This window comes from Gallinula chloropus (genome assembly GCF_964237585.1).
Source record: "Gallinula chloropus genome assembly, chromosome: 10".
Lineage (NCBI taxonomy): Eukaryota > Metazoa > Chordata > Aves > Gruiformes > Rallidae > Gallinula > Gallinula chloropus.
The window spans coordinates 6184565-6207738 of record NC_140095.1 but is presented as its reverse complement, the minus strand read 5'-3'; the positions used below and the strand labels follow the sequence as shown (position 1 = coordinate 6207738).

The 23174-nt window shown below is 47.4% G+C and overlaps 1 protein-coding gene across 1 annotated transcript in view; it reads left to right on the top strand.

Annotated features, from left to right (window-relative positions):
• SLIT3 (slit guidance ligand 3) overlaps positions 1 to 21147 on the top strand; it is a gene marked incomplete at its 5' end in the record, with an annotated part of 502705 nt that extends 481558 nt beyond the window's left edge. Inside the window, 4 exons of the mRNA XM_084268563.1 lie at positions 13861 to 14015; positions 17051 to 17336; positions 19428 to 19636; positions 20763 to 21147. Coding sequence (XP_084124689.1) covers positions 13861 to 14015; positions 17051 to 17336; positions 19428 to 19636; positions 20763 to 21001 — 889 coding nt within the window. The 3' untranslated portion in view covers positions 21002 to 21147. The remainder of the gene's footprint in view (positions 1 to 13860; positions 14016 to 17050; positions 17337 to 19427; positions 19637 to 20762) is intronic.
• Positions 21148 to 23174: the final 2027 nt, after the last annotated feature.

The window sequence follows — 23174 nt, the reverse complement described above, 5'->3', positions numbered from 1 at the left end:
GAGCAGAAAGAGATGGGAAGTAGTTTTTTTCTAAGAGGTGTGCATGGGAAAAGAACCTTTATTTTACTTCCCTGTATCTTCTTTATGTATGTAATTAGAGAAGAAAATCAGGATAAAGACTTGGCTAGTGGCTGTGTGGTTAAAAATTGACATTAATTGGCAATACAGTGATACTGTGTCCTACTCTGATTGCAGAAAAATGTTGTTTTCTCATGTTGTCCTTGAAATGGTTCCAAATAATCAGTTTCTCTGGGGTTGATATTTAGTATTAATTTACTGCACCAAGACAGAGCAGTGACTGTGCAACTGCAGGAGTAGACTGTGTCACATAGGAGGAGGGCTGGATCCTTCTACAGGGCGAACATTTTTGGAAGAACTCTTACCTGTATCAGCAGTAACTATACAAACGATGAAGAAGCATAAATTACAGTGGTAAACTTTAGGTCCATTTGGCCTTCAGACTTTTGGGACTACCAAGCCCACAGTTTTTGTTAGTCACAAGAAAGAAAAGCAAATGTAGAAGTGAAACCCATGCACAGAGGCGCTTCCCTCAGAGTGGGAGGTGTGCTGCTCACATCTCCCTCTGTTCCTTTAGCAGCCTCTCCCTGGGTAACAAACTGCTGATTATTTTTAAGCCCTGTTGCTCCAGTTTGTTCAGTACAAACATGGAGTCCTTTTGGTTCAGAGCAAGGGAAATGATGCCACCAAGCATCACTGGCCAGGACGAGCCTTGTACTACTTCTGGCAAGTTTACTCAGGAGTTGGTAAAACTTGAGTCTTTCAAGAGAATGGTGGCACACAGAGCTGTCTTTGAGGAGAAGTGAGGAAGTCCTTTCTGTATAAAAGCGAACTGGATAATGCCAGTGCAGGGATGTCAGCAGAGGAGCAATGACTGGTCCACTGTAGGAATGAACAAAGTCGTTTGTTCACAATTTTCCCCAGCTGGATAGGTGTGAAAAAGTCTCTGTGTGTGGCTGCTAATCTTAATTGATTTCATGTTAGAGCAAAGCTGAAGTTGTTAAACAGTTTTATGCCACTAATTAGAACATAGGGAAAAGACTATTATGCGTGGGCAGCACAAGGGGTGATGGATCTATATGGATGTTGGCTTTCCGTTGTCAAGGGCAGAGCGGTGTGGTGACAAGAGCTGTTGCCACCATCACAACAACACTTTATGGATCTGCTGCCTTCTGGCAAAGATGCCAGAGATGGCAAGCTGCAGTGTCCTCATTATTCCTGCGCCCTTCATATTGATCAAGAAGGAGGTCTCCATTCAGACTGACACCTCATTACCATAAGATTAATGGTCTGTTCACTACATTTTGTACTGTGTGATCTGTTGAGATGGGAAAGAAGCTGCTTAATACGATGCCCTTTCCGAAATGTCACTCTAATCTTTTATTAGTTTAAGGAGTGGAGCAAAATGGGATTAGCATGGAGCTTGATGGGAAAAGATTAGGTTGATTGAGAAAAACTACAGCTAAAGAATGTCAAAAAGGGCCTCTAAATAGATTAAAAGACTTGTTTTCCTTAAGGGCCAAGGAGGGGGGAGGAAACCTGCTTCTCTCCTTACAATCACAGGATTTAAGGGTGTAAAGCGTGAGTGGATCTGGTCTGACCTCCCTGTATATCCTGTTTGACTTCTAGCTAAGGCGTAAGCTTTGTTTGGCTAAGACATAACTTCCAGCCAAGTTTAAAAAACGCTAAATAATAGAAATTCCCCTGTTTCATTAGTAGTTTGGCCAGTGGTAAGTTGTTTCCATTATTCAGGCATTGGCTGTAATTTCGGGTTTGTGTCCCGGCTGCATTTGTGGATGTTTTAAAGGCTTTCTCCAGGGAAAAGAAAGCCCTTGGGTAGTTGGTACTGCCCCCCATGAGTTTATCTGTACTTCTAATTGCAGAATCCCATAGCTTGCATTTTGATGAAATGAATACCTGATTCAATGCGATGATTTTCACCTAAACCTTAAGAATTTGGAGAACTCTTTTCTGTGTAGCTTCTACGATATTTCACTTCTCGTTAAAAATAAGGTTACTAGCAGAACACAAAACCTTCAGGTCTTAGCCTCACCAGTGGTAAAACTGTTTGCCTTCCCTACTGCCTACTCCTTTCTGTCTTGTTCAGGTGCCTCTTTTAAATCTCATTCTCAGCAAAAGTGGACTGTTTGCCTCTGAGAAGCTCGGTTGAGAGACTATTAGATTAATTTTCATGGGCAATATCAGGCACTGCTATCCTCCAAAGGGGTCCACTTCTTGGAAGAGATGAATGGTGCTTTGGCAAGTGCTTTTCCTCAGAAGTGTCTGCCAAAGGAGGATGCGGCCTTCAAATACAGCCTGGTGGGAGCTGTGGCTGCTACAGCCGCAGGGAACCTCTAACTCACCTGGTCCCGCGTTGTAACGGAGATGTTTAGCTGGCTGTTTCAGGCACTGCCATGATGTGATGCTGAAGTCATTGGCAAGCCACATTACCTGTAATTTCCTCAGTCTCCGTGATAAGATTTATTAATAGAACTTAGGAATGGTAAAATTAGCACAGTACTTGTCTAATACAGGTAGTAGAACCCTGTAGGGATAAGACAAAGCCTGTTGTCAGGCAGGTGTGGAAGCCACCAGCAAGTAAGACATGCTTTTTCATTTTATCTGCTCTGTGAAGGCATATTGTCTCTAACCATTGGTGTGGGCCTGTTCCTGCAGCTTAGGTGCTCCTTTGAGCAGATTTAGTTAAAGCTGCCCCGGATTAACTCACTGTACATTCAGATTTGCTTTACATGTATTCATTCCTATGGTGTGTTTGGATAGAAAGGTTAAAGTTGACATCAGACCTTCATTCTAGGCAGATAAAGGTCAGCAAATGTCCAGTGGAAAGGACTACCTAAAATACACTGCCATTTATCATCAGGTTAGAAAGAAAGGCAAGTTAATGCACGAATATGCAATGATTGAACTCGCCCTTTTAAAAGAAAAGCTCACTGGTCTGTGTGGGAACCCCTCAGTTGTAAGGTGAAGAATAATAGTATCCTGGATGTCATACTAAGCATCTTCTAGAAGATCCCTTTTTGAAGTAGGATTCCTATTTGTTGTTTCTTTTATTCTGAATAATTATGAGAACAGAAATCTGTTTCCAAGTGCTTTATTGACCTCCTGGTTTCTGCACTGGTGAGAGTTACTCTTCCATGCCATGGCAGTACTTAGCAGTGAGCCAACAGTGAGTTCTTGAAATAAAGTAAATCTTCTGCACAGATACCAGCTGATGAAGAAAGGGCTGCTTTGATTTACCACCACAGTCCAATTGTTAAAAGTTTGAGTAAAAAAAGCGTGTGCAGTTGTGTAGCTTCAGCATTCAGCCAGTGATACCAGTATGCATTTGACTGGATTCTGTAGGGAGAGCTTCCTGTTTTCTGTCTTTTTTCCTTCGTCTGTTCCTTGAACCAGAGATAAGACTTTACTTGTAATTTTTTTTTCTGATCTGTTTTATGCTGCTATACAGTCACATTGATTTGGATGCTAAATTAATCCTTCCTAAGAGAAATGGAAAATAGAAATTTGACACAAACCGCTGATGTAATTCCCTCCAGAGATCCCAGATTGCCATGTTGCATACAGACTGTCATATCTGGTAAAGAGCTAGATGCACACGTCATCGGAGTAAAATCATGTGTTTTCATGCAGGCTTCCTGACAGCAGTGAAAAAGGAGGCAGTTAGGAAAGTGTAAGAATTAATTGTATTTGTCTTTCTGCAGAGCCTACACCCAGATTACATTATGATTCCTTTTAAAAGCATCCTGGCATAATCTGTTTTCCAAAATGCTACATTATTAAACATATTTCTTATAGATCGTATCACACAGTTCTCATGGGCTGGCTAATTCTTAAGTAGCATAGATGGATGTTCTTGTGGTTAAAGCAAAAGGCCTGAAGTAAGGGAGCTGAAATTCTTAAGGTATCTGCCTCATATGTGATGGCTGTGGGATGACAAATTAAATCTGGTTCTCTGCACACAGAAAGCACAGAAATGCACCAAAAAAATAGAAAATGTGTTTTAAAAATGTGCTGTGGGTCTCCTGGCGAGGTTCCTTCTCCTCCAGGCTGGGGAGCAGCACAAGGCTCTTACCCCAGCAGCATCTGCAAACTGTCCGTGCTGTTCCGTGTCCCTCAGGCTCTGCCTGTGGTGCTGGAGCCCGGGGAGCAGCCGGCGTGGCCACCGGCATTCCTTGTCCAACAACAGGACCCTGACTGGGCCACTCCAGAAGTGAACCTCATAATAGTCAAGGACTTTGGTTCTCTACTCAGATCTCCTAGACCTCTCCTCTGCTCTTCTGGTGCTGAGATTGAATGATTGCTCTGGTGACAGAAGGGCATCCACATCTTCTGGAGATGCAGGAGATGGGACTTCTGTGTAATTTCCTCTGTTTAGCTGCAATTGCTTATCTACAAAAAACCCTGGGAGGCTTCACCATTAACACATTGCCTTCTAGGAAGGAATGTGCTAGAGGAGTGAAGGAATTAGTTATCCTTAGGATCATTATTAGAGCTTGTCCAACTCTGTTTTTACCAGAAGTCTATTTGCAGACTCACTGCATGACTCTTCTTCCTAATACCTTTGTAGTCCGCAGCTTGCGCTGTGCCTCTCCCCTGTGGGATTCCTCTTTGGTACTTCTGGATGGTCTCTAAACAGACTGTTTTTCAGATATTTCCGTGAGACATGACTGAGCTCTTAGCAATTCTGGGTATTTGCAATTCATTTTATTCTATCACACACACTTATTTTTCCAGGCACTCCTTAGAGATTTCGCATCAACTACAAGGAAAGAAATCGGTATTAATCTCTGACCTGCACAGTAAAAGTTGTAAAATTTGAATGTATTTATACATCTTGCATAAGTCAAGGGAAAGGACAGATGAATTGTTTTTTGCTTTTATAAAAGGCTCTGGTGTATTTGAATGGAACAAAAAAAAGACAGGTACATTCTTGTCAAACTGCAAACGTCACATTTCCCTAGTTTTTCTTGGATTTTTGTGTAGTAGGATAGTGAAAATGTAAGGCCAAGACCTTAAAATACCATCTAACTCTTAACTTCAGCTTCAGAATCAAATATTTGCGTTCATGAAATTCAGAAACTTTCTTCTGCTGACACAAGCCATAGGATGGGTAAAGTTTTCTCTTTCAGGTTGCCAGGGGACTTTGCAGGCAAAACCTTGTTAAGCTGAACTATTTTCTGTCTTAGTAAATCTCTTCAGTATCCATTGCAGGAATGGTAGTTTCTCATCTCTTCTCTGTCTCCTCACCTCCTCCCAGCACATTCTCTCCAGTGTAATATCTGAGTACCCAGAAACAGCATGCTGCAGACCCACAGCTTCATTTCTAACCTTGTGCATACACGTAGGGTGTTTTGGGGTGAGATGCTTTACACAAAGGCAGCAAAACCTCTCACAAAGCAAGTTGGTGTGCCAGTGTGCCAGGCACAGGAAGTCAGACAGAAGTCACCTAAAGCCACGTGCCCGTGGTAGTGACAGAAATAGAAGTTAAGTTCTCTGAGGCCCTGGTCACTTCTTTAGGTCCCAAAGTCTGGGGCAATCGGTGTAAGTTGCCCTCAAGAGGCTGGGCTGCCCAGGCACACACAGGCTGCTGACCTGCCCAAAGACAGGGCACTTCCCCTCACTCACACTTCAAATCTGGAGAACTTACACCAGTGTTTGAAGGAAATTAACTCCCTGGCTGCTTCTCCGTTCAGAGGGTCTGTGCCGTTTTAACTCATTCTTTGGATGAAGTTGTGTTATGGCCGCTTGAAGTCAGGGCATTGTTTGTATCCTCCCAGTTAGGAGTGTGGCCATCTGCACCATCACTGCATCCCTGCTGCTTACAAAAATCAGGGCACTGCTGCAGACCCAAGTCAGCCTCAAACAGGTGGCAGAAGATGTTCTTCCTCCTCCTCCCAAATCACCTCCTAGGAATGTATAAGAAAATTGTTATCAGTCTGTGTATTTTGTTGGGCAAATCAATTTGATGTTGTTTTCTAAACCAGGCACCCATAAGCTGGTGTGTCACTGTTCCTTGAGTCTCTGCACGGCTGCCCTGTATCTCCCAGCAGCTCTCTCCCGGCTGAAGGGGACAGCAGGGAAGCTGGAGCAGTTGGGCTGTGTCCATCAGTATTGTGTCCAGTTCTGGGCTCCCAGGTATAAAAAAGACAGGGATCTCCTGGAGAGAGTCCAGAGGAGAGGTACAAATATGATTAAAGGACTGGAGCATCCCCTGTGAGGAAGGGCTGAAAGAATTTAGGCTGTTCAGCCTTGAGAAAAGCCTGAGAGGGGATCTGATCAATGGTTATAAAATCTGAAGTGTGGGATACGGGGGGAAATGTCCAGCCTCTTCTCAGAGTCTGTCGGGACAGGACAAGGGGCAATGGCTTCAAGTTGGAGTACAGGAAGTTCTACACCAATATGTGGAAGAATTTCTTCCCAGTGAGGGTGAGGGAGCCCTGGGACAGGCTGCCCAGGGGGTGTGGAGTCTCCTTCTCTGGAGATATTCAAGACCCATATAGACGCCGACCTGTGCGACCTGTCCTAGGGACCCTGCTTGGGCAGGGGGGTTGGACTCAGTGATCTCTGGAGGTCCCTTCCAACCCCTACAGTTCTGTGATTCTGTGATCCCCATCAGTGGCTTTGCTGAGCAGCAGCCCTTTAGGAACAGTTGTGCAGGACAGAGGAGTGCAGCACACACGGTACACGTAACCTGAACGCAGGAACATTAGGATGCTTATTTCTTTCAGCACAGAACAATAATAAAAATGTAATGAAGTCAGCAAGACACCAGTGCTAATCCCAAGAAGAAATGAGAGGCGATGAGATGGGGATAGTTCCTAACTAAACAAAAGCAGGAAAGGGGAATGATGAGGACACCCAAAAGGAATCACTGTAGCAAAATACTCTGAGTTCAGCCTGTAGTTAGAGCCTAACTGCACAGCGCACTGGCCCCACGCAGCTCCCCTTTGCCCTGACCATAGTGAGCACTGAAGATGGTTGTGCCTAAAACAGAAAGCAGATCCTTGGCAGCTCTGACATTTTACTTTGCAGTAGAGAGCATTGACCATTCAAAGGCATCTTCAAGAGCATCAGGAAGTAAGAGGTTTGCTCTTGGAAGTTTGCTGAACTCTAGAAATAGTTCAGCACCTTGCAGGTACTTGCTGGTTTTCATGTTCAAAGTAGTCTTGGGTTAACTAAAAGTGAATGCTGAGACCAAAATCTGTTCTCTGCAGTGGTTTGAATGTAACCAGAAATAATACAGTGATATCTCCAGAAGAAAAGTGCTGCTTGAAAATGCAGAACTTCATATTACAATTGAAGGTTTTCCCCTATTTGTTGGTCAGTAGCTGGGGTAACCTTTAGCCAGTTCAGTTCAAGTCTTAAAACTGCCCAGCCAATCCCAAAGCAATTGTGACGTAAAAACACTCTCTTCCAATCCAGCAGATAACCTGATTTCATCATGAGTTTGCCCGTGATATGGCCTCACTATTTCTTCTAGTGAGAGCATTGGTGAAACCATGAGAGTGGTCCTGGCAGCTCCCAAACCGTCCTATATTAGCACTGCTGTCAGTCCACCCTCTGAGCAGTCGCTTTGTTTTCTGTGTGTTGGAAACATGCTCTTGCACTCAACAGTGTTTGCAGTGAGTAGGAGCAAGATGTGCAGATGGATTTTAAAAGGTGTTTTCTTGCTATATCACAGGTCTAAGTGGAGTAGTGTATTGCCAAAGCTGGTTGATACTGGTTACATCAGAGGAAGGTTGAAATATTCTCATATAGACGATGGTGGAATAAACCTAATCAGAGTCAAAATGACTTTATAAATCTCCCGTGCACCAGTGGCTGGTGCATGTCTTGAATTGTGAGGGGGTTGTCTTACAGCAACGTGTAGCAAGCTAATAAAACATGGGGGGGTGGGGGGGGAGCGGTATTTTGCCTGTAAATTTCTTGTGAACACGGTGACTGGATGCGTGTACCACATGTGACAGGTTTATATCCCGGCCGTACCAAGCACCAGGGTCTGGATTCATTAGATATGGCCTCTGCTAGAAGTGGTGCATGCAGGGCTGGCACTGAGGGTGACCACGGAGGTGCAGCATGGTTCTGTGTATGACTATAACTGTAGGTATATTACCACAGATGAGGTGAAAACAGTTTCATTTCCTAACCATGGTTTCTAGTAGTCACAGCTTTCCTTTTCTTTGGGCTTAGCCTGCAGTTTGAGGTAAAACCTATCCTGCTCTGTCCTTCCAATTGCAAACCCTTTTAAATGCACTCAGTAGCGGCCCTGCTCCCTGCTGCTAATGGGCAGATACCCTCCTGTTTTCAAGAGCTGCAAAGGGGATGGATGGATATAGATGGATGACGTATATATTCCCCTGATTAAATTACTCTGTGTAGACTCTTGGTGGATTTCCTCTATCAGGAGATCTGATATCCAGTGGAATGGCACAGCCTTTTGCAATGCAGCATGATACCAGGGATAAAAAGTGAGCCCCAGCACCCTGTTATGCAGGGGCTGTGCCGCTGCCTGTCCTGGCGTGTCCTGGCTGCATGCGTACGGTGCTGTGCTGGGCTGGCCTTTGTGCTGCTTGAGGTGCCGGCTTGGTTGGTGTTTTAGGGACAACGGAACGAGTCCCGGTAGCGTTGCAGGATCTGTCTGTGATTGGTTTTATACTCTGTATTTATGGGTTTGTTATTTTATATGAGGCGTGTTACAGAAAAGACACCGAGATGCAATAGCTCACCGCACCGCAGTGCGCCGCGTGCCGCCACGCGCAGACTCGTGCTGGGGAGTAAGATGGGAAGGCGGTAACACCGCGATCCTTCAAGAGTTCCTCCAAGCTACTAACACCACCGTTACGCTTGCATTTAGCACATTCCCAGCAGAATGATGTGCTCAGCTCTGTGGAGATGCTGCAGGAGGCCGGCGCAGGCTTCAGCTCCCCAGCAGTGGGGTTGGAGGGAGGCATCAGCCCCCTTGCCTGTGTTGGGGACCCTGAGAATTCACTGCAAACAAGGAGGATTTACCCTGGCCATGAATCTGACCCTTTTATGAATTACCCAGGGAGAGGGGTCGGGATTGTGTTAATTGCATCTTGCAGGGGTATAAAAAGGGTCCTTGCTTTTCCCCTGGAAGGTCTGTAATACAATAACTTTCTGTGTTGGCAGGGGTGCTGCAGGAATTGAATTATAACTGGAAATTAGATATGCATAGCCTGGCCAAACGATCATTAGGGGAGATACGGTAATCAGCTGCCAGTGTTTAAGGGCTGTAAACACCAAGAAGAGAAAGATGGTTTATTTGGGTGGTCTACAGAGTTATGAGTAGGAGAAAAGGTATAAAGTCAAGCGAATGAAAATGGAGGTGTTGAGGAAAAGAAATCTTAATGTCGAGGGCCCTCAGCCTAGGAGACCTAACGCCAGAGTCATGTAAAACAGGATCGAACATAACAAAAGGGAGTGTGTTTTGAGCTGAAAGTGAACTTGAGTGCTTTAATATATCTCTTTCACCTCTTATTTCCCTAATCTTGTGTTTCATTAGCATTTTTCATACTTTCTGCTCAACATGTGGTTTTTATTTGGCTTCAGAGGATGATAGCGCTTGCAGTGATGTGTTATTGTAGAGGTAGCACAAACACCACTCCAATTATGATTTTCCCTTTGTTGCCATGGAGAAGCTTAAATCTATTTTAGGCCAAGGACCGATTATAACTGGAACTAAGGGCAGAAGGTAGCTGTAGCTTGGAAAGGTGAAACACTGTCACCATTGATACCTGATGTCAGCCTGGCACAGAATGAGTTTTTTAACTCCCAGATCACTAACATCTCAATGCAGTTTCCTGCAGCTCTCACCTTGTCTGTCTTCATTTTGGTGGTACTTCTCTGGTCCCTGCCCTTGTCATGTCTTGTACACACCTTATGCTCTTTTGGGGACGTACCTCGGCTTATCCCCTTCTACTTCGAATGCTTTCTATCCGAGTTCAGTGTTCCCGTGGCCTTCACTCCCCGCTCACTCACCATCCTCGTGTTTGCTTTGTTCTGTGCTTCAAATGAGGCATGTCCCCATTAAGACTGAGGTCAGGAAAATCTGAGGACTGTAGCTAATGAATTGATGTCCTCATTTGCATAATTGATGTCTATACGTTTCCTCAGTGACATGGTTTGCTGCCATAACTTAAAGCTATTTTTGGTTTTGATTTCTCTGCCCTGCTGTTCTCTGCTGTCTACACTACAGGTATATTACATGTCAGTGGAACTAACCCCAAAGCCCAACTTTTACAAGTTTGAACTGAATGCTTTAATCCTTTAATGCATTTCTGTTCACTGGCATATTTACAGTGGCTCAGCTCTAAATCTCTCGCGGGTATCAGAGCAGGGGGAGTCGCTGTTCCTGACATCTGTGTGTGCTTGGGGCTGGAGCCGGGGGGAAAGGAACTATAGGAGGAAGAGAAATAAATCCAAAGTGAGAGTGGAAATCAGTTCTTTCGTATATTCCCTGGAGTTTTACATTTAATGCACGTCCCTTTCCCTTCGTTTCTTTGATTCTGGAGCCTGAGCCCCCTGGCAGAAGCCGTGTCTATTGCCTGCATGCAGTGCCCTGTGCAGTGGGTCCGTTGGCTCAACTGCTGGAATTGCTCGGACAGAGCCCCTGTGATATGCCATTGTAATGACACCTTACAGAGCCCTCTCTAGTGGCCTCCCTCCCCTGTGGGAGCATCCCACCTGAGCGCAGAGCTGCTTTCTTCAGCCCTTTCCCCTGGCCCTGCTCAGATGTACTCCCGATTTAACCAGAAGGTGCGGAAACCTTTGGGGAAGGAAGGAGTTGGGTAAGGTCAGGGCAGCTCTCAGGTGCGGGACACGGCGAGATCGGTGCCAGTATAGAACCGGGGAGCAGCGAGCCAGAGCAGACCCGCCGTACGGAGCCTGTATGGTCCTCCGGCTTGGAACCCTCCGTAAGCCAGGGCCGCGATGGCCATGATGCTGCGGAGTGCCCCCTCCCCGGCAGCAGAGTGCCCCCCTCCTTCCCAGAGTGTCCCCCTCCTTCCCAGAGTATCCCTTGCGCAGAGTTTCCCCCTGCCCAGAGTGCCCCCCCGCCCACCGTCCCCCTGCCCGCAGCCCTCCCGCCGCCCGCGCCGAGCGCCCCGCTCGCTCCGCGATGCTCCACCGCCCTCTGGTGCCCGCCCGCCGCTCCGGACGCTCCGCCTCGGCCGCCAGGCTTGGCGGAGCCCGGCGGCGTCCCCAGCTCGGCGGTCCTGGCTCGGGCCCACGGCCCCTGTTCCCTCACCGCGGCCCGTGTAGCGCGGCAGGCTTGGGGCTGGCAGCACCCGAGTGCCGGTGAATGCCAGTAACGTCCCGGCCCCGCGGCAGGTATCTGCGTGCCACGGGCCGTGGTGCAAGAAGAGCCCGGTAAAACCACCTGATCCCCAATAAGAATTCAATTAAGATTTTAATAAAAGCCTTGCAGAGAGCTGGGTCAGGAAGAGGCCCCCTGAAAAAAAAAAGCCGAGCGCAGCAAGTTTGTGCTGCGAGCTGCGTCGTGATGCGCTGCTCAGCGTCTGTGGCTTTCTTCCCTTCATCTCCAGCCAAGCCACTGTCTCCAACTGTCTCAGACGATTGCTGAGTCTCCTAAAGGCCCAGCTATGTGAGAGGCTCTGAGCAGAGTTAGTGCAGCATTTCTCTCACCGCCGGTCTCTCCCCCCGTGTCATCTCCATCTCTCTCAAAATCCAAAGGTGTCTTAACGTCTTCCTCTGGACAACAGCAGCGAGGCCTTTGACATGAGTACCTCCTGGCTGGGGACTTTGTGCCATCCCGGGTGCCCACCTACAGCTGTTCTATCCTATGGTTGCATCTTCTCAAAAAAACAAAGTGCTTGGCCTGTTCTGGCTCTATTTGCTGTAAATTGGGGTGCTGGGTGGTGGCTGGAAGTTACTTTGTTTCTCCAAGTCCAGGTGCAGAGATTTTACTTCCAAGTTAAGAAGGTAGAGTTAGAACTGCACAGAACTTGTCCAGGTGTGCCGACAGACAGGGACCTCTCACTCCCTTTCCAGTACCCAGCCCTGGGAGTACTGGAAGGTGTGAGCACTGCTGGGGGTGGCGGCCTGCACCCCCGCTGGGATGCAGAGACTTTGGTTTGCCTGTCAGCCAAGGCCTAATCTGGAAAAAGCACACGCTGCGGAGGAGTAGGTGATTAATGCCTGCGAAATCCTGGCCCAGGGAAGAGCCAGCCCTGCCAGATGTGATAATGCTGTCCTCTGACAAATGGTCATAGCTTGGCCTTCTTCAGATAACAATGTACTTTTGTGCGCTCACGTCAGATAGCGATCCCACAGGGGAAGGGTTCCTGCTCATACAGCCAGCCATCCCACCTCCTCAGAGCTCAGCTCGCAGAGCCGATGGGTTTTGGCTACACTCCTGCCTTCCCTTGGCACGCCTGCCTAGACTAGCAATCACAGATATGCACTTCCATTTATCTCGCACCTTTCAGCTGGGAGTCGGAGTACTTCACCCCAAGGAATTAAGCATTGCAACACAGCAGCGAGATACGCAGGAGTAGGAAGGATCACCCAGTCAGCGCCTCGCCTAGCACAGCTGCTTCTTGTACTGTGGCAGATACTTAGCAGGATTCAGGAACATCTAAACAGAAAGTTTGGAGCAGCTGTTTTCAAACTTAAGTTAAGTTGTCAATCCATGAAGTAGGCTGCTAGCGGTGTGGGCCCCAGTACAGCTGACCCAGGTTCTGTGGTGATAGGCTGGCCTTTCTGAGGTGCACACACTCATCACGTTTGGTGACGAGTCCAGGAGAAGCCCTCAGCCTCTTATCCCAGCCCACCAACTCACTGCCCTTGCTGTGGCCCTGATATAACTGTATTTTGAGCCAAACTGTCTACTGGATCAACTGGATATGGATCTTTTTACAATGTCAAGCTTTTGTTTTTTTTTTCTTAAAAGCACGTTAAGTGCCATCAGCTCCACGTTCTTGAGGTCTGGCTCCCCAGGGCTCTCTTGCCATCCTGAGGATGGGCAGTGGCCGCAGCCCAGCTGCTTCCCTGCAGGTCCAGGCCAGGCAGTTCAGCCACAGAGCTTTTCCCAGAGCCGTTCCATGACAGAACTAGCTTACCTCACATTTATGTAAAACCCCAGAGTAAAGGTGCTCACATACTGCTGTCATCTTCTAACCTGTGTAATCTTACGCAGACTTCTAACCGCACACGTGTTCGTGACACACCCCCAAAGCCTGTGGGGCCAGCAGCACTGCACAGCGTGCTGGTGCAGCTCGGGGTCAGTCGGCGCTGCGCTCGTCTCAAGTACATCCTCACTAGTGCTGCAGTGCTGACTGTCTGCTGGACGTTGCTCGTGTGTAATTGGTTTGGACAGGTCTGCTGTAAAATGCTATAAAAATGAAACTTCCTCCAGGAACAACTGACTTCTGGTAATTTCCAAGTTGAATGTGATTTGTTTCTGAAGTTGAGGTCCTGTTTCCATGCTGCAATGGCCTTAAACATCAGTTATTCAGTATTGGGTGCTAAAGATGGGCAGGATGTCATCTGGGTTGAGAGGTGGGTACATCTAGAAAGTGATTCGGCCTCAGAAAGGAGCCACTCCTTACGCATACCTGTTCCTCTCTGATGGTAGTAAAGAAAATCTGGGTAAGAAGCTCGGGGGCTGCTATGTTGGGACTTTACAAAACCCCTCAATGGAACCTGACCTGTGACTGTTACCACTGACAGAGGGTGCCAAGCAGAGACCCATTCTTTGGGCCAACCTTTTACACTTCAATACGGTGTTTGCAGCAGCCGTGCAGAATTAACCTCACCTTTTACCCTCTTTTTCCCTTGCAGTGTGGAAACAGTGAACGATGGGCAGTTTCACAGTGTGGAACTTGTGATGCTGAATCAGACGCTGAACCTGGTGGTGGACAAGGGCACTCCCAAGAGTCTAGGAAAACTCCAGAAACAGTCATCTGCCAGCCTCAACACACCCCTCTACATCGGAGGTATAGTGAGTTGTTCTGGACTTTATGATTTTAACAAGTTTTCCTTGAAGAAAACTACTTCCCATCCCACAGAGAGGACTCTACAGAGCGTGGGAGCTAGCAGTTTGCCTTTCCCCTCTGCCAGAGGTTGGTTCCCTGAGCAGGGAGCCTGGAAACCACCCCTCTGCTGTCCTGCTTCATACTCCATAGCCCAGCAACACCGCACCACAGGGCCAGCACAAGCTGAAGTGCCAGACTGAGAAGTTAACCTCAGCTCCACACAGGCAGCGTCTCTGTTACACAGCCACAGCAAAAGCAAGTAGTTTGTCATTCCTGAAGCTTTCAGGGCTGGCTGGCACCAAGATGAGGAGTTGAAGAATACAATGGAAGTAGCGCAGTCATGGTAAAAAAAGCAAGTCAATAGTCAGTAGGTTTAGAAATACCATAAATGAGCTGTATTTCTGATGGAAATCTTATAGAGGTCTAAAAATTCGGGTGGGGGGAAGATTAAAACCTCCAAACCATATCAGTGCACAAGCTAAGAACTTCTTGCCTAATAGCTTTCTCACTGGAGATAGAAGCCAGAGCCTCAGTATTAAAAAGATACTGAAATGGACCAATGCCCTGTTGGAGAGGAGCTCTGCAGAGAAGGACCTGGGGGTGCTGGTGGATGACAGGTTGGCCATAAGCCAGCAGTGTGCCCTGGGGGCTGAGAGAGCCAGTGGGATCCTGGGGTGCATCAAAAGGAGCATGGCCAGCAGGTCAAAGGAGGTGATCCTCCCCCTCTACTCTGCCCTGGTCAGGCCCTACCTGGAGTATCATGTCCAGTTCTGGGCTCCCTGGTATAAAAAAGCCAGGGATCTCCTGGAGAGAGTCCAGAGGAGGCTATAAAGATGATTAAAGGACTGGAGCATCTCCCCTATGAGGAAAGGCTGAGTGAGCTGGGGCTGTTCAGCCTGGAGAAAAGAAGCCTGAGAGGGGATCTGATCAATGTTTATAAAATCTGAAGTGTGGGATATGGGGAGATGTCCAGCCTCTTCTCAGAGTCTGTGGGGACAGGACAAGGGACGATGGCCTCAAGTTGGAGCACAGGAAGTTCTACACCAAAAAGTGGAAGAATTTCTTCACAGTGAGGTTGAGGGAGCCGTGGGACAGGCTGCCTGGGGGGGGGTGGAGTCTCCTTCTCTGGAGATATTCAAGACCCATATAAACACCGACCTGTGCGACCTGTCCCAGGGACCCTGCTTTGGCAGGGGGGTTGGACTCAATGATCTCTGGAGGCCCCTTCCAACCCCTACAGTTCTATGATTCTGTGAACTTCAGTTAAGAAGTGTTTTCCCATTCAGAACTGAATTTTGGGGTCAGGAGAGGCCAAGTGAATGGGGAAGAGATGCCCAGAAGAAAGAGTGTGCCAGTGATTAGGTGTTGAAGAGACAGAAACAATCTGTGCTCTGCCCAGTTGATTTGTGTTGGCAAGAACCCTCCCATCTTTATTCTGGGCTGGATGTTGAAATTTCTCCTTTTGGTGACATGGAGTTCTTGAATTTTTAGTCAGCCCATTCTAAACCCACAAGTCAGCAGAACATTAATAGACTCAGAAAGTCTTTGGGCTTTTTCTAACTAGATCATTGAAGCCAACAGTAGAAACAGCAATTTCACTTGGTGCTGGTCAAGCCTTTTGTAAATAATTCCCTTTAATAGCACTTCTGTAAAAGAACCCCAAGTATTGCCCTTGTAAATCATAAAACTGGCTAATCATGCTTTGTACAGAGCTGAACTTTTATAATTGGCTCCTATTAAGAATGTCACAGGCTATTAAAGAGCATTACACCTCAAAGACAATCTGCTGGTGAGGCCATCACAATTCCTTCCTCTAGCACAGCATAAAAGAGACCAGCCCCACAGCGATTTATGCACAGGGAACTTGGGAAGTAATCACGTGGAAAAGCTGTTTTAGTGGATGAGCATTGTGGATCGATACTAATTTTCAAAAGGTACCCACCAAAACGCGTTCCCAGGAGAAGCCTGAGGCCTGAAATGAGGATTGTTGGATACCAGGACCCGTGGGCTCAGTGAGGACTTGACTTACTGCCCGTTAAAATTATTCTTGCTCCTTTTGAACCCTCAGTGTTCTGCATGTGCCACCTCTCTGCATGTAGCGCTCCCTTGGATGCCAACTGCCCTTCCACTTCAGCCAGTTTAGTTAATTGATTGAATTACCCCAGAGCAGTTGTTCCTAATCTACACTAAGCTTTAGGGCAGACCTGAGCCTTCATGTGCCCACAGTTTCTCCCACCTCTCCAAATACCTGGTCTAGCAACTTCACCCCTGAGGCATGGTCAAAGATGGATGCTGGGTTTGGCTCAAAAACATCTTTAACAGTGGAGTTTCTTACGGAGAGTGAGTTCAGAGGCCTTACTCAGTTGAAAATGGAAGCACTGGCCTGTGCCAGTGTAGCTCTGCAGCCCAAGCGGAGGTCAGTGGGGAGGGTGAAACACAACATCCAAAAGAATCTGCTGGCCACCTGAGCATGTGGAAGCTTCCAAGTGCTTCAGTGAGATGAAGGATAGCTGTCCCCAGGACACGGCCTGGCCTCCTGAAGCACTGGTCCTTGGCCCTCCAATTCTCCTGCACTTGTTTCGATGGGGCGCACTCCGAGCACTCCAGGTGTAATGCTGGGTTTGGTAATGCTGCATCCTGGAGGTGGTAGCTACCTCCTGCCAAGTAAAGGCATTCTCAAATCTTTCAAGATAATTGCTGTGAAACCATAGGCAGAAGGAGCATTCTCTAAGGACAAGAACCACTGGCCAAAAAAAAAATGGGCTGCTTTCTCTATTTTTGGTGCTTTTTTTGTCATGTATTTCTTACATAAGCATGGGCAAGGGATTTTATTTTTGTTCCTTTCTGTTTGCAGAATGGGGACAGTGGAACTGTGTTACCTTACAAAGGTCCTATGCAAATTAGTTCTTTAAAGACAAAAGAACCGTTAGCCATTATAACTGATGTGCCATCACTGTAACTGTGAGTAAACCTTCCCTTTTTGTTCTTATCTGAAGGGATCCCGACCTCTACTGGATTATCTTCGCTGCGCCAGGGTGCAGATAAGACACCGAATGGTTTCCACGGATGTATTCACGACGTCCGCATCAACAACGAGCTGCAGGATTTCAAGGATTTACCTCAGCAGTCATTAGGAGTCCTCCCAGGCTGCAAATCCTGCAACATCTGCAAGCACGGTATTTGCCGGTCCCTGGAGAAAACAAGTGTGATCTGTGAGTGTCACCCAGGCTGGACGGGCCCCCTGTGTGACCAGGAGATTGGAGACCCATGCCTTAACCACAAGTAAGCTGATGGGAGGGTGGAAACTTTACAGCTAACACGTATGTTACATTTCATCTTGTAAAGCTGTTATTTTTGGAGGTGCTGGGTTTCCACAATAAATTAGTGACAGTTGTGAGACAGTATCCAGGGCAACTCTCAATTTCCACTTCTAGTTCCGATGTCACTCCCTCTCCAAATGAGCTTTTTGTCCTGGGGGAGCTAAGGTGTCAGCACTGCAGGTCATGCTTTCAGCTGTTACTCCACGCATTAAAATACAAACCCTCCTGCTAATGGGTGTGGGTGACCCCTGAGGTGGTGAGCACCTACACCTACCCGGAGCAGAGTGGGAGGCACACACCTTGGGGTATGCACATAGCAGCACTGGACCCCGTATTTGGACTGACTCCCTCAAGACCATCACGAGCTCCCATGTGGACAGTTTTACATTCCCCAAATAGCTGGCTGGCTCCCCAATAGCTCCTACACTCAGAAGCTCCCCTTTAAAGCACAAGCTTGCAGCATAGTGTAACACGAAGGGAGCGTGAGAGCAAAGTGCTCACAGTTCAAAGGCCAGATAACTGCAATTCCAGGAGAAACGCTGGATGAACAGCTTGCTTACAGCAGCAGCCCAGCCAGAGCAGCAGCCTGCAGAGTTCAGTGCTGGTCCATAAGCAAGTGGAAGTATTTTTGGTTTAGAAGGTACTTTGGTCACACTACCTGTGCTTTTCATAAGCATGTGCTCTTGGCAAGTAAACTGATGCAGTGAATAATCACCCTCTAAGGGCAGAAATTAAACTTGGCAGAGGTACCATCTTAAACTTCCTCCTGGGTCCAATTCTAAGTACTGAACCCAGGAAGGTGTTGAGAAGCATCTGACGGTTGACAGACCAAAAGTATGAAGACCCAAGTGAAGAAACACTGAGAAACCCAAACACTTCCTCGAATTTCCAACGCCAGCATGAAGCTGTGGTGGTTAGGCAGAGAAAGATATGGGAGCTGCAGATGTTTATGAGATGACAGATTGCCTCTTGTAATGCGAGGAGGGTGATGCAATGTGAAAGTAGCCCCCGTGCTAAGGGAAGTAGCTGTGTGTATATTTTTAAAGCTCACATACTGTCCCACCTTGCATTAAATCACTTCAGCCTTTTGGAGCTGTCTCCTTAAAGCCAAGCCCTTTGTGTCAGGGGCAGCACGGTGTCTGCCCCAACACTCTCAGATTAATCTCAGTGAGGACATGACGCCGTAAAGATCAGGTAGTTGATGATAGCACGAGTTGCTGTCCAAGCACACCATTCGCTAGCGGGGCACAAAATGCTGCTTTACATAGACTGTGACTCCCTCTATTACAATATTTTGCATGTTTTGGCCTGACTGAAACTATTTTTATTATTTGTGCTTTTTAGTTCAAAACTTAAAAATGGAATGTCCAAGGATTCAACAAAAGCAGGGAAAAATTGGAAAGTACCAGGAAGAAAAATGAATAAAAATAAGAGAGAGACATGGGTTTATGTCAAGTAGGACCTGGCATAGCAAAGATTCATAAGCACCAAGTAGTTTTCCCTTGGCTGGACACTTGCTTTCTTCCCTGCCCTTAGTCCATCTCAAGTCTGTCCCTGTCCCACCAGCAGGGATGGTGTCAGAACCTGCTAAGGATCCACACCCCTCCTGGTGGTATTCCTCAGAAACAGCAAAGCTCACTGCACGCCACATGAGCCAGGGAACCCTTCAACTACAACTGCTGTGAAATAGTCTGTGCATAGCTATTCTGCAAGCGCCTTCATTTATGGCACAATTTTTCATCACCTGGTAGTATTTGCAGAGGAATTCTACTAAGGAATTACGTGTAGGCTGTCTTGTGTGGGCCCATGCTCATGGAGGAGCTGAATGGGTTCCAAAGATGTCACTTGGGATCGCAAATACTAAATGTATGCTCTGACCATTACCCAGTATTCACTGAAAATTGACGGTTTTTTCAGTGTTTGATGCTGAACTGCTGGGTTTGGATTAGTAGCCTGGAATTAGAACAGGCAGAAATGCCAAAAGCAAACATCCCTGGGAAAGGGAACTTTCCCATCTAATACAGGCCAGCTCTAAATGCTTCTCTTTCTCCAGGTGCCTGCATGGCAAGTGCATGGTGGCCAATGTTGCTTACACCTGTAAGTGCATGGAGGGCTACACAGGCATGTACTGTGACAAGAAGAACAATTCCTCAAATCCCTGCAGGATTTTGAAATGCAACCACGGGCAGTGTAAAATTTCCGAGCATGGGGAGCCCTACTGCGAGTGTGATCCCAACTACAGCGGAGAACACTGTGACAGAGGTACGCTTGGCCGGAGCGCCCAGGACGCTGGGCTGCGGCGCTGCTGCTTTATCCCATCGTTTTTACCTCTCTTCTGTGTGACTCGTGCTTGGGGGTAAATGGAAAAGAGCAGAAGATAGAGCTAAGTCAGGCTCTGCAGGGCAATACAGGAGGAGGAAGGAAGCACGCCACAGCCAGCTAGCTGCTGTCCAGACACATGGGAAGGAGGGCATCTGTAGCGAAGGGTTTTATTCTCTGAATCCTCAAGGCTTGCTGCTCGCCAGGCTCTGGCGAGATGTTTAGAGGAGAGGCTGCTGTGAGGTTTTGCACTGGGAAGGGAGGTCCTACCCTGCATACCAGGGGCTTTTGTAGATGACCTGCGAAGGAACTGGGAGCAGGAGGTGCTGCTCCCCTGAAGTGGCAGGGAAGACTCTGGGGCTGCTCCCTCTGGTGCAGCTGGTTGGGTGTCCTGGGGAATTCCACAGGTGGGGCTGGGCTCTCCTACTAGGGCAGGGGCTCCGCTCTCCTGCCCTGACCTGAAAAGCCTCACTGGAAACCCAGCGAGTTCTAACTTCATCCCCTCTGCCTTTTTTTTTTTTCCTCCTGGACAGAAGGAAGGAGCCTGGCTTACAGGATTTTTATTTAGGTTGTGCCTTTCCTGTGAACGAACCACAGACTTTCCAAATTACACACATATACAGGCACACCAAACTGTATCTGGCTGCCACAAAGTAACTGCAGAGCAGCACAGATGTTTCCAGGTATCCCAGATCGCTAATGTCACACAGAGCAGGCTGACCTTTGATCCTGAAGAGCAGACACAGTAAAAGTAATTCATATTTTGCAGGAGTGTTGCAGGATTCAGCACTCAGCATTCATTAAGGCACTTCCAGAAGTGCTGATCAAAGCCAGCAGGCCTGCTCGGCCCCTGCCTGCTGCCGGATATTACACATTTGTGTAACACAAGCTCTGGTTTGATGGCAGGTACAGAGCAGTAAAAGATGAAGGTCCTTCTCATGCCATCTGTTTGCCGTGAATACCGAGCGGTACCCGTATGGGGCTGTCTGCTGATGTTTGGGCGATATCTGGCAAAATAGTCACCGCTTTTGTTCTCCTTCTTCTCTTTCCCTCTCTGCTGTCTTACCAGAGAATCTCTGCCAAGGAGAGGTAATACGAGAGGTAGTCCGTAAGCAGCAGGGCTACACGTCATGTGCCACTGCCTCCAAAGTACCCCGCCTGGAGTGCCGCGGCGGCTGCGACAATGGGCAGTGCTGCGTTCCTCTCCGGAGCAAGAGGCGGAAATACTTCTTCCAGTGCGTGGATGGCTCCACCTTCACAGAAGAACTGGAGAGACATGTGGAATGCGGCTGCTCAAAATGCTTATAAGCCATTCTCTGGTCTCTTGCCACTTTAATCGACTCAGAAGCGCTATCAAAACGGGACCTATTTACTTGCAGAGTGAAGAAGAAGAAAAGAATTATTAAGTATATTGTAAAATAAACAAAAAATAGAACTTATTTTTATTATGGAAAGTGACTATTTTCATCTTTTATTATATAAAGTATCGCACCACTTTGGGCATATGTACCATATAGTGAGTTATTTTTACCATGAAACTTTTTTAACAGTTGTAAGAAAAAAAAATTAAAAAGTTAAAAGTTAAAAAAAAATATATATATAAAGAAAACATAGCCTAACAGGAGAAACGTGGGGGGTGACCGATGTGTATGCACAGTGAACAAACGTTAAAGCGTTCCAAGGACCTGCCACACGACCCATCTGGGCTGGCGAACCTCCAAGGCTCTGGGCGGGTCTCCTCAGAGCGGCTCCCCGTGACCCACAGCCACCTCGCCTGCTCAGGCACCCCGAGAAAGCCTCCCCCTCGCTCCCTTGCTCTGCCTAACACTGCCAACGCTGTTTTGTTCCTGTACAGTGGCTCCGCTTGCTGTTCCTGAGCTGGTTCGCTGTAGCACGCAGGCACTGCCGCAGCTTAAGGCTAACGACATTATGTGACTATCCTAATACTATAATACATTTTTTTGCTGTGTACGACGTGTTTAACTGTGTTTGCAATATATCCTTCAGCAACTGTATCTATAGAGCACAGGCAGCTTTATCCAAAAGAAGGGGACGAAGGGAAAGGAAGTGGGGAAAAATAGATGTTGCTTTGGGAAGTTGGGGGGCAAAATGTGAAACAAGTGCTAAGTGATGCCTAATAAATGACACGGAACTTTTGTGTAAACTCCTCAACTGTTATTTCCCAAGTTTGTGCCTTCTTGCTCCCAGCCTAGAGCCCTTTTTTGTATATGAAATACAAGGAATGCACTGCTACATGGTTTGTCTTGCCTTGACACTTTAACTTGCAAAGGTTGTAAAGAGTGTGGAAAACTTGCGGGTGCCAGAGTGGACCTACTGCAGAGTGGCTCGTGCTACCACTGGAGCCATGGGTGTCAGCTGCCTGTTTATCCGTGCTCTGGTACCAAGCAGTTGGCTACTTCTCCACAGCGTTTTAAACAAGCAGAAGTTGCACTATACCCATGTGAAGGTACTCAGCCACCATCTGTCTGCCTTAGCAGCACTCTCTTCTCTGCACGGGGAGAGCGGTTACAACTCCAGCCCATCCTGGTCTCGCCTTCCGTGCAGATTGACCGCTCCAGCTGAAGCTTTCCCTCTGCGCTCCTTCTCATCCTGCACTTGTGCCTCCCAAAGGACTCCCATTAGCATCAGCTGCCTCCAGAGCAAAGGCTGCTTAGGAAATGGGAATTGAGGCAGGGAGAAATTCTCACCGTGAAGGTGAGGCTGAAGTGGACTCTGGGAAAGAATTTGGTTTTTGGCAGGGCTACCTTTTGTGTCAGTGAGCACGAGCAAAGATACCATAGATACCTTAGAGTTTCTTTTATTAGAAATTTCAAACATCCCCATCAACAACTGTCTCGTTACCAGTGTAACATCTGTCTTTCCCTAACACAGCAAGTATTGCAGTCCTTTCTTCAATTTCTCTAAGAGAGGTGAGATCCAGGATGGTTCCTAGCAGCTGTAGTGTCTTTTGGGAACACTCACTGGTCTCACCAAAAAGATTTCAGGTCAGAGGCTTCAGCAAAGGATGGGAAGGAAAGCTAAGTCAAATAAAGGGCTTGTTCTGATTAGGGCTTTTTAAGATGCACAGAAGGCGGTCCTGCCAGGAAAAGTGTAAATGTTTACTTCCCATTAAAGCAAAGGCACCATCTGGCCATCGTGCAGCTGAAAAGCTCTAACATGTAGGGTTCTTCTGCTACTTCTACTTAACTGCAGCAGTTCATCCAGATTTCTTTTGCTACTACCAGAGCAACTTGAGCAGAATGGACATCACCAGTACAATAGCTGTCTCACAAAAGAAGCACCTGTCCAGCAATCAGTGAGCATAAACTAGTCACTAGTTAATGTGCCTAAATCTGACTGAAGCACTACAGCTCGAGAGCCAAGGAAAAGCTAACCCTGGCTGCAAGGACTCAGGGCTGCTTTTTAGTTTGAATATAACGTCAGAAGTTCAGAGCAGCTGGAGTATGTGGCGGACAACAGA